The sequence below is a fragment of the Callorhinus ursinus genome, unplaced genomic scaffold, assembly GCF_003265705.2.
Source record: "Callorhinus ursinus isolate GAN/ISIS: 27379988/994484 unplaced genomic scaffold, GSC_fseal_2.0 scaffold24, whole genome shotgun sequence".
Taxonomy (NCBI): Eukaryota; Metazoa; Chordata; class Mammalia; order Carnivora; family Otariidae; genus Callorhinus; species Callorhinus ursinus.
In genome coordinates, this window is record NW_027397086.1 from 6,202,559 (window position 1) to 6,214,640 (window position 12,082).

The 12,082-nt window shown below is 42.0% G+C and overlaps 1 protein-coding gene across 7 annotated transcripts in view; it reads left to right on the plus strand.

Moving 5' to 3' along the window:
- MAPKAP1 (MAPK associated protein 1) overlaps window positions 1–12,082 on the plus strand; it is a 231,990-nt gene that overhangs the window by 184,615 nt on the left and 35,293 nt on the right. For all 7 annotated transcript variants that reach the window (XM_025888054.2, XM_025888053.2, XM_073905740.1 and 4 more), the window contains one exon: window positions 6,403–6,543. In XM_025888054.2, the coding sequence (XP_025743839.1) occupies window positions 6,403–6,543 (141 nt within the window). The remainder of the gene's footprint in view (window positions 1–6,402; window positions 6,544–12,082) is intronic.

The window sequence follows — 12,082 nt, forward strand, 5'->3', positions numbered from 1 at the left end:
GATTCAAGCTTTTTGACTTGGTCTAAGACTTACTGAACCATAAAATGAAGTTTGAAGTCCTCTGTAGTTTGTATCTATGAACATAAGACATCTGCCGGTAGCATACAGTGAGTTCATCTGAGCTTTGATTTAACGATTAGTGCCCATTTGTCTGAAAGGAGGTCACGTATATACCTCTAAGTGTCTCCCTCAGTTTCAGTGAAATCACATATACAAAAACACTCTTTAAACAGAAAACAGTATTAGTTATAATTCGCCTTGATCCAGTCACCTGACAGCAAGCCTGTTACTCTTGTAATGTATATCCAAGATTTCGGTTTGTGTCTGTTGTCAGGGATGTGGCTGTGACTGCACTTTTATATCTCATCATGATTGTCCAAACGGACATCCAGGCACGGCATACAAACCACTACAGGCAGTGGCTCTCAAGCTTCTTGGTCTTAGACCTCTTTACACTCTTTAAAATTATTGAGGACCCCAAAGAGCTATTGTTTATTGGGTTATATCAACTTATTAGGAATAAAAACAGAAAATTTTAAATGTTTATGAATTCATTAAAAAGTAATAATAAACCCATTACATGTTAACAAATTTTTATGAAAAATAGCTGTATTTTCTTTTGTTTTGTTTTCCATTCCATTTTCTTTCTCTGAAGAGTGTTTATTTTTGTTCCATCAGGAAGATAAATTATTGACTAATCACCTGAACCAGTGGGCACTGTTTTATATATGCTTTTGCAAATTTCTGCAATGTCTGGCTTTATAGAAAGCATCTTGATTTTCATATCTACTGCATTCAGTCTACTATAATATATTGTTTCAGTTGTAGTATATGAAGAAAATTTGGCCTAACATAGATATGTGGTTGGAAAAGGTAGGAGTATTTCAATAGCCTTTTCAGAGAATAGTGGATATTAATTTTCATTAATATACTGAAACTCAAGTGATTGATTTTTTTTAAGATTTATTTATTTATTTTTAAAGATTTTATTTATTTATTTGACAGAGAGAGACACAGCGAGAGCAGGAACACAAGCAGGGGCTAGTGGGAGAGGGAGAAGCAGGCTTCCCGCCGAGCAGGGAGCCCGATGCGGGGCTCCATCCCAGGACCCTGGGATCATGATCTGAGCCAAAGGCAGACACTTAACGACTGAGCCACCCAGGTGCCCCTCAAGTGATTGATTCTTAAAGATTTGTTGCAATGTGGAATCAGAACCATATCAGTGAACCTACACGCTTGTTTTTACTTTGTAAGGTAATAGGCATGAAAAAGGCGAATGATGTCTTGCTGTTCATACTGTGAAAATATTATTGAGATTATGGACCCCCAGAATGGTTCTTGGGGATCACCCCTCCAGTGGGTCCTGGACTGTACTTTGAGAACCACTGATTCAGAGTTTATAGTTACCTACCCAGGCTGTCTCCTTGTTGCTGCCCGTAGGAAGGTGGTGAGGCGGGAGGGAAGGAGAAGCGCAGCGGAAGGAAGGTGGACTCGAGTTCAACAGATTTGTCCCAGCTCTGCCTCTTCCCAAAAATGGAATCTTGGGCAAGGTTTTGACCCACTCTTAACCCTTGATGTCAGAGTTACAATTTGAACCTACATCTCTGAACTCTATGTTCCAGGTTCTTTCCAATGTTATTAAGTCCCAAGGCCACTTCCCAGCCCTTGGCGCCCTCAGCACCTCCTCTTTCTTTCCTTGCTGGAGACCCTAGATGTTGCCTGCCTACTCCTTCCCTCTACCCCCTCTTGCCCCGGCCTAGTTTTGCCATTAAGGTAGGTGCCATTCCTGTTTCCTCCTTTCTACCCCTTTCCTCTAGATAGCTAGGCCCCTTCCCCTCTTAGATTTTGTCCCACAAACCTTTACAAATTGCAAATGGGCTCTCTCTCATTCTTCCGGAGCCTGGTGTCAGACCATCTGAGCACACTGGTGCTCAAGTCACCTTTAGGCCCCACCCCAAAATTTGATCTATCACAATACATCTTTGAGTTATTGCAGCTCGAGCGTTTTGACACGATACATTATGGTAATCCATGGCACATAGAGACATTAACACTCCCGACTTTGACAAAATACATTGTGAAGTCTTTGAAGGCACCATTACAATTTATCTTGTCATTCAGGAGGAGACCCAGTTCAGCATTAATGTAGATGAACACAGTGTCGCTTTTGTTTCATTTAATTGCTTGTGACCTTTTTAATTGCTCATTTAACAAAATACCAAAGGGTTATGTTTCAATTAAATTAACAGTTTGGGAGTGGTTTTTTTAATATGTTTATTTCTAAGACATTCTGGTTCTTTTTTTTTTTTTTGACTTTGAGTAGATAAAAATGTCTTCTCTTGAACAGAAGTGGGTTTTTAAATGTGAAGTTGATATATAGTAATAATTTTAACATGCAAATGGTATAGTGCCGACATATGGTTGGGTTCACTTCTTTCTGGAAGGATACAAACAGTAAAGGTATACATGCAAAGTCTTTGAACTTTTCTCGTCCAAAAACATGCTTTTGGTATAATGCTCTGCTTCGATATAAAGTATCTGTTGCATGCACCATTTATTGGGTACTTATCTCTGCTTTGTACTGTTTTCTTTGTGTTCCTAATACCAAGTCTGTAAGCTCCTAAAGATCAGGAACCGTGCCTTATCCTCACCAGTGTGCCTTCATAGTCTAGCATCCTGCTGGTATGGGGTGGGGGGGTAGTTGCAGGTTATACAGGTGACTGCTGTATACATGCACACATGCCCCCTCCAAGCAATGGCACTCCTAAGCCTACTTTGAAAAATGGCTGTGTAACTCCGAGACCAGTTCATCAGATGACCTGCTTGGGGGTGGGCAGCATGCACTGGAGGTGAGCACAGAGGTCTTCCTTCCTTTCCTACTCTCCCAGGTGCTGTTGCCCTTTTAATCACAAAAGCAAACACACCCCTTGTCATCTGGGGCAAGACTCAGAATTTACCCAAGTATCAGGGGGGCTTAAATCTTCAAATGGGATATGAATTTACACTGTTGGAGAGTAGAAGGTCAATGCAAGAAGCATTAGTGTGTTGAGCCAGCTCCAGCTATGTAAGTCTTGAACAAAATTAATATAAGGAAATTGACAAGCCTTGCTGGTTATTCGTAGCTTTAAGACCTCTACTAAAATCCTATCATCTCATCTGCCCATTATTAACATTTCAGCAAAATATAAAGTTTTCATTAATCTCCCACAGCAAATTTAGGAGTGAAAACTGGCACTTGTTTGAGCTTTTAGGACTACATTAGCTGGTGTATTAAACAAAATATGTCATTCTTCAGTAGCTTCTATAAGAAGCTAAATCAATTTCCAGCCATATTTATGCACCACTTTATCTAAAAGCATCTGAATTATCATTTACAGCTAAGATGCTTTATTAGCAGCTGGCATTGAAATTGCTCAGTAAAAAATTATATGTCACGTTATAGTAATTTTTAAATTGGTTTTAATCCAACATCATAAAATGTAAAACTCTTAAGTGTGGGTTTTTTTTTTTAGTAATTGGCATTTTAGCATAATGAGCTGTTACCCCTTTCCAAATCAAATACCTGCAATATTTAGAAAATACTAATTAGTAAAGAAAACAGAAGTTCTTGAGCTAAGTTGTATCTAATAATGGCATTTTCTCATTTAAGATGGCTTTAACTGATTTTCAAAACATGAAAGGATTTTAATATTTCACCAAAATTCTCCACAACTCTCGTATTTAAAAGGTTCTAAAAATAGAAATAAACATATCTCCGCAGTTCTGTTTCAGTGAAGTGTGTATTGGGGGAAATGAACGATTATTTGAAATTCTGTAAATTCTAGCCAGCATCTTGGTTTAAGAGATGGACGTTACCCAGAAGACAGTAGTGCTTGCAATGATGGCACCTCTGTCCAAAATTACAGGTGTCCCAAAGAAAGCTAGTAAGGTTACCCAGTGGCCGTTATAGATGTGGAGTGCAGCTCTTCTGATCCTAGTGAGGTGACATTGGTTAAGTCATTCACCCTCTCTGATCTTCACCTTCCTGTGGACATGGCAGCTGTATTCATCCAGTAAATTTTTATTGAGCACTTGCTTTATCCTGGGCACTAACAGGATCTAGGCTATAATGGTGAGTAAAGCAGTCACTCTGCTTGCCCTTTGGGGCAGAGACAGATAATGACTAGCTATGACAGCATTCTGCAGGAAAATGCTGGGTGCAGTGGCAAAAAGAGCTCTACTAGACTTGGGGGCCCGGGATCAGGGAAGCTTTCCCTGGAGTGTCACTTGAGCTAAGCTCTTCAGGAAGAATAGGGAGGAGACCTGGAGGAATAGGTCAGGAGAGAATGAAGTGGGGAGAAGGGTGACCTGGGCAAAGAAGACAATATGCGCAGATGCTCAAAGATGGGACCGTATCACGGACATTCAGTGAATGGTCCATTAAGGATGAGGCTGCGTCTTCACTGTGGGGAGAGCATTATTGTAGGGGCTGGAGTTATTTTAGCTGGGAATAATTGTAGGATTTGGAAATCAAATGCACAATTCCTAATAAATGAGTCCAATGTAAAGGCATCAGAAACCAACTTTGACTTAAAAGCTTACCTTGTACGCAGTAACTGTGGGAAGAAAAAGTGTGTAATTGTCAGGCTGCCAGTTATGTAACAGAATTTTCCCATTTTATACCCAAATCTCGAGTTTTCCATTCCTCCAACTCTGTCCCAAGGAGTTCTCTCTGGATTTCCCTGTAGGCCATCTCTGGGCGTTCCACACAACAAGACTTAGGGCACCTGCTCTGGTTGGCCTCTTGCTGTACAGGTGCTCCTGTCCCATTGGTGAATGGCACCAGCAGCTGCACCTTCAGAAGAGCACATTTTAAACTCTGGGGGATGGGAGATAATTTAGCTTTGCTTAGTGTGGCCCTGGGCACATGACTCTACTTCCCAAAGCCTCAGATTCCTCATCTGTATAATACAGAAAATCAGTACCCACCAGGTTGTCATGAGGCTGAAGTGCATGTGTAAAGCGCTTAGCATTCATACACACTGGTTCTTTATGTAATTTTATTTTACTTTATTTTATTTTATTTTATTGTCTTTATTTAGCAAAATTTAACAAGAGCATACCAGCTACCTGTACTGCTTGCAGAAGATACAGAGATGAATGAGAAACTTTACTGATTGTCAAAAAGCTTCCAAATTAGGCCAGACCAACCACTCAACAATTTTAGTGCAAGGCTGAATGTGGTCCTTTATGACAGTAGAATAAAAATAATCATGACTGCTGTTTATTAAGTGTATTTTATGTTAGATTCTTTAAATATATTTGGCATTCTGTGCATGGTAAAAACGGGGGTTCAGAGAAATAAAGTCGCTTGCTCAAGATCATATAGCAAGTTAGAGGCAGAGCTAAAAATTGAATTGAATTTTCTGGCTCCAGGGTCCAGTATAAACCAACTGCTATGGAATTCAGGAAGTGGAGTTTGAGCTGCCCTGGGTAGAGTTTTGACAAGTCCAGGGTAAGGTTGGAAGGGTTGTTCTAGGCAAGGGCCCAGAAGTAGAAAAACCTGGACTGGTGTGCAGTCTGAGGAGTTTGGGAGGAACTGCAAAAAGGTATGGATGAGAAATGACAAGTAAAATTGAAAAATTATGTTTCAGCCAGATTATAGACAACCTTGATTGCTTGGCTGAAAACAGTGCCTCATTCAGGAGGCCATGGGAAGTCAGGGAAGATTTTTGAGCACCAGCCTTCTTATTTGTCCCCAGTACCACATATCAGAGTACTGAGCATGCACAAAGCTCTCACTAAACATTGAATGAGAGAATAAATGATCAAAGCTTTAGAAAGCCATATGAATCAGAAAGTCCTGTGGTGGCTGGATTGCAGAGAGTGCCTGGTGGCCAGAAGGCCGGTGAGGAGACTGTTAACAGCCATCCAAGCGGGAGCAGGCTCGGGCCCACACCAGTGGAGACTGTGAGACGCAAGAGAGGAGGCTGTCAAACTGTCTGTTTGAGAATCTTGGAAAGCATGAGAATTCTTCAAGAGCATGGATTACTTTTATGATTGGAAAAATTATTATTAGGAGAAGAAACAAGAAGTGCGACCACCCATGCTTTTGTGGTTTTAACTCACTCTCGTGGAGATGGAGGGCTTCTGGCAAGCGGCAGTTTTTCTGTCCTTGCGTATCCCTGCTGCGCAGCCAGGGGCCTGCCATAGAATAGGCAGTGTTTGTGGAATTAATTGTTGAATGATGAATATGCTACCATTCTCTGTTTACTGGAATGGCATTATTAAGTCATCGCTCAGCCTTTTCTTCTCCAAATTAAATAGCCCATATTATTTTAATTTATCCCAAAGCATTTTAAGCAGACACCATTTGCCAAGCCTCATGTATCTTTATGTGTTAAACTGCTTTTTCCTCCCCAGGTTCAAGGGCAGACGGAGTTTTTGAGGAGGATTCACAGATTGACATAGCTACAGTACAGGATATGCTTAGCAGCCACCATTACAAGTCATTCAAAGTCAGCATGATCCACAGACTACGATTCACAACTGATGTCCAGTTAGGTAAGTGCATGAACTAATGATGGACCGGACCCTGTGTATCAGTGGTCAGCGTAGAAACAGGGAATGAAACAACATCCAACTTTTATGTGACCTGAATGACTAATGGTAATTTGTTTTCAGAGAAAATGTTTAAACAGTGAAATATAAAGTACCTCCTTGTCCCCACCTGAGTGCTCTGTCTTGTCTTCTTTTTTATGAAGCAGAAGATTAGAAATAGAACTAACTTGAGACTCTTTTCAAACTGATTGACTTCTGTGAGGTTCCATAATTCTTATCATTCTGTAATTCTCTTACATGCTATCCTTAGAACTGCTCTGTAGCTTTGCCACTTGCCTTTTTTTGCTCAGGTGAATTCATTGCTTATTCATTCATGCCTTTATGCAGGAAGCTTTTTAATGATCTCGGAAGTTATATTTGGATCCTCACCAAATAATCCAGAATTAACTTTCAATTAATATTTGGGATTAATTTGTTCCAATTAAGTGCTAAATTTCTGTTTTGACTTACACATAACAGGAGTAGAAAAAGTGTCAACGTAGTCAATATTACATCAGCAGCCCAGCTGTCATTTACAGGTACCTGCTGTGTAGTAGGCCCTGTGCTAAGTGCTTTACGTACATTTCTGAACTACCTAAAAGGTAGGTATTTGTACCTTCCCCACCTAGCAAAGAAGGTAAATGAGGTGCCAGAGAGGTGGCGTCTCGTGCCCAAGCTCACACAACAGGTAGGTGGTGGTATCAGGAGCAGAACGCTGGTCTGGCCAACTCAAGTGCACCTGCTCCCTAAGAAAGGATACTGGGAGGAGCGGGGAGCAGTTATGGATGCCAGGGTTAGGGAGGTGACCTGTACCCTGGCTCTGCCACCTGCCTCTGCCACACCGCCCCTTCCCAGGCCTCGTCTGCTTGTGTGTGAAGGGAGGCAGTTTGCACGCCAACTCTGAGGCCCACTAATTACAGGTTTCTCACAAATGCTCTGTTATATGTCTCATAATAAAGTCTTTTGCAGTGTTGGTGTTAGTTTGGCTAATTTGTAATAAGCCTTAAAAGTCTTCAAATTAAAAAAAAAAAAAAAAATCTCTTCAAATATTCCTCCCCAACCTGACTGACTGGAGCTTGAAGCACGCTGACAGGACAGCTGAGTAAGTCAGAGAGGGTCATCAGACTCACAGCAGCTCTGAGTCATGGCTCTGCCGGTAGTCAGCTGCATTAGGCAAGTATCTTCAGATTGCCTTGGGGGGCAAGTCAGATAGGCCATGTGAAGCCCTTAGCATGGGGCCTGGCGAGTGGCAGACTTCCTGTAAATGAGAGCTGGTAGTGGAACATGCAGAGGACAGACTCTGGAGCTAGAAGCCAGGGTTCAACCCAGGCTCATTTATTAGCTGCATCACCACAAGCAAACACAGGCAAATGTTCAGAGCCTCAGTTTCCTCATTGGTAAAGTGAAGACAATAGTCCCTGGCTCATAGATGTGGTACTTAAGGGAATGAAATGTCCTCACACATGCAGAATACTGAGGAAGGCACCTGGCACGTAGCAATTCCTCAGTAAACACCAGCTGCTAGGATGATGGTGATTCTAACAGACTAACCTGATGAATTAGCAGCCGGGAACGTTGAACCAAGCCATAGAACCCACCTTTTTTCTCCTTTCTGGACCTGTTTCAGCCTCCTCACAAAAACAAACGAAATGCTAAATATCTAAAATGGTTTTTAAAAAATGCTTATTTACAATGTTGATTCTTAAAACATAGAAATCCCTGGTGTCTTTCCTCCTGGGGCTGCTTTTCCTGCTTCTTCTCATAGAAATAAAAATAATGAGGCTGTTCAAACAGAAGCCAGATTCAAAAAAAAGGGGGAAAGAAAAAAAAAGGGGGGGGAAGATCCATACTATATTATTCTACTATATGACATTCAAAAATACCCAAAAATAGTGTTGTGCTATAGTGGCGAGCATAACTGCCTTCCAAAATTACACAATAATCTATTGTGTAGAAGTAATGATGGTGGTTATCTGGCGGGAAAGGAGACTGTGGTGACTGCAGGGGAGTCCTGGACACTGGTAGGTTTCGTTTCTTGATCTGGGCACTGATTACATGAGTGTGTAGACTTTGTGAAAAAATCAAGTTATAGATATGCTTAGGACTCATGCACTTTCTATTGTATATTTCTAACAAAAGTTCACTAAAATAAGAATTCTACTCAGACACCTAGTTTGTGTTTGCCTGCAGTGCCTTCCCAGTAACAAAGGAGTAAGTCTAGTTATAAACCCAGTAAGTAGCCTGGCTGCAGCCAGGGTACAGAGCGGGGATTTTCCCAGGTGAGCATCATCAGTAAGTCCACAGATTCCCAAGGTAAAAAAGCAATGCTTTGGAAAGATAACCAAGATCATGGGCTTCTTTCCCACACGTTTTTCCAAAGGCAAAAAGCCAAATTTTAATTCATCAGATTCTGACATGTATATTCACTTAAAGGAAGAGGCCCACAAAAGGATCTGTGGGAAGAGCCCTAGTCTGTAGTCAGGACTGGCTTTAAATCCCGCATTAGCACTTACATGCAGTGTCACCTTGGACAAGTCCCTTCTCTTTTCAGTCTTAGTTTTTGTCATCTATAGAATGGGAATTATAACATTTACCTTTCAAGATAGAAAAAAAAAGTGTCTGGCCCATAGAAGCTCTATTCTGAACAGAGGCTGGCTCATCTTAGTGTTGCTAGTATTGTCACTGTCCCCTGTTTTGTCTGTAGCTTTCTATCCTAGTCTACCATCTTGAAATTAACCACACCAGTCAGATTAGGTAGTGGTGCTATTGTCCAAATTTCACTTGTAGCTACAGTGGAGACTTGTCAGGTAGTAATGGATGATGACAGTGATGTAGGTATCTCTCCCTAGAGCAGTAGTTCTCTGAAGTGTGACTAGAAGCCAGGTCTCAGTCACCTCTGGATGTTTCCAGTGGTACACATGGCACCCTCTGGTGGAGAGACATGGCTCCAAGGAGCTTCTAAACAGGTGCTGCCAGAATATGTGTTTCAATTATGAATCTAAGCTCAATCTTTAGCATGATAAACAGAAATTTCATTAATTAGTCCTAAGGAATTTTGTGACAGTCACAGAAACTGTGCCCATGAGTACTACACCATGCAGTAAATAAAAAAGCTCATTTCCTGTTGCCATGTAGATGAGTTCCGTATGTAACTTTCGAACCCCTCTCCCTCCTTGCAAAGCAGGTAGCACCCTTTCATTTTAACAGTAACAGCAACAAAAACCTGCAGAGTGATCCAGGAATTCTTTCTTTCCAAAACTGAATCTACTGTAAAGTACAGGGCAGAAAACAATGCACCTTTTACGAGCATTTGAGTGAGCAGCTGGATTCTGAGATCAGTAAATAATTTATTTTATTTCAACTGACTAGCCAGGTGCTTCAGATCTTTCCTGACACTGATGGATGGTCTCCTCCACTCATCCATCCTGTGTCAGTCAGAGCAGAGATTTCACTTGCCCCCTGTGGCAAGTTCTTCTAAGTGCTAAGTGTCTGTGTGCGGCATTTCCCCAGCAGCCCTGCTGATTCCACAGAAAACTGCCCATCCACTCTGAGTCCGTGGTATGTAGGAGCATGCAGCGGCGGCAGTGAGCAGCATTCCCCAGCAACCCGGGGCCCTCACAGCTGCTTCTCAGGGTAGTCGTGGCCCATGCTCCCATTTGACCATCTGCCATCTGCTTCTGAGAAAGTCAGGCGGGGAGGGACTCAAACTCGGATCTGCAAGACCCAAACTTAGACTGATTTTCCACCAGACTTTTCTGTGATTGAAAAACTTTATTGGAGTCCATTAGTGAAACTTATGGCAAAGACCTGATCTTTTTAAATAATATTAACATGAAGAATTACAGTTTTTAAAAGTGGTTATTTATCAAGTGCTTGTTGCTATGTGCCAGGCACTTTGCTGATCACTCTTCTGTTCTTGTCTCCTGTAATCATATCACTATTATTGGATAGTACTGATACTATCTCCATTTTTTATATGAGGAAACTAGGATATAGGGAACAATTACTTGTTAAGTAATGAAGCTGGGATCAGAACTCAAGACTGCCTAAGGCTGAGTCCTGCACCTAACTACTGTATTATGCCCTGAATGCAAATGGTCATTACACTCATGCTCTATAGTTCTAGGACAATTTGCAGTATACGGTGAACTTTCACCCCATCACCTTATTTAATCCACACAGAACATTGATGATACTACTCCCACTTCATGACTCAAAAAAAACAAGGCTTGGAGGAATAAATGAAGTAATGTGATGTATCCAGAGAATGTAGTGTTTACTGGCACACACAGCTATTACTTAATAAGCACTAACTTTCTTTCCCTCCCTCCCAGCCATCAGGATATACAGTGGGATATCCAGTCCCAGTTCCAGTCACAGGAACAGAACTGGGACTGAAGCCCAGTCCCATACAGCAGACCCAATCCATCAAGCCGTGGATGCCTCAGTCATTAATAACTTGCCTTCACAAAGGAAGTGATCACTTCTTGGCCAGTTCCAAAAATTCTGCACACCCTCACTCTTGTCCCTGCCCCTGCACCTGCAGGTCGCGTCAGTGTAGCAGGTGCACTGCTCTCTTCCATCCTCCGTTCACCTCATTTGTCAGTCCCTGTACTTCTTCCCTCTGGGCCCAGACCTGACCTCAGAACCCTTTCTAACACAGCCCTCTAAGCAATTCCTGCCAGTCAGTTGAAGTTGGTTCTTAAGGTGAAGTCTGTTCACCATCCCTGCTCTGTCAGCCTGGAAAGTTTACCACACAAAACCATCATGCCTAACCATTCCGTGATTTCTCAGAAACATTCTTGGAATATTTCATCTTGTCTGCTTCCTCTCTGTGTTGGGCCTGAAAGTACTGGTGCCCTTACGTGTAGACTTTTCTTGAGCTTATATCAAGTTGAGGTCATTTCCTTTAACATGATCTCCCGTGTGTCTAATCCCATGTGCCTGACCATAGGATCAGACACTAGACCATTTGTGCTGCCCAAACATGCCAAGGCTGACAGCTTGAAGTGGGTATGGAGAAAATCAAACTAAAAGGGTCAGATGGTGAATGCCAGCCACTAATTAGGAATCCCATAGTATACTAGCAGTAAGTATTTGTTGGCTGCCTGGCAGAAGCTGAATTATGATGCACTAGCCAAGGGGCTGCCAGAAACCCATATAAGAAACAAAGCGGAGAGGACCAAGATACCACCATTGTATTCCTCGTATTTACACAGTACGTTAGAGCAGTGATTGCAGACCCTGACTGTGTATCAGAATCACCAAGTCCCTGACCTCATCCCAGACCTGCTAGCTCAGAATCTCCCCTTAATTATGTGGCTTGGGAAATACAGCCTCTCGGTATCCAAAGGACTTTCTTGCCCCTTATCTCTTTGTCCAAGGCTTGTTTTTACTGAATGGGCAGGTCAGCCTGGTTTCCCTGATAAAGGGTCTCAGGCTGAGAAATGCTTTGATAGTTGTGCCACTGTGCTAACTTGATTCCTTCACCTTATCATTTGTC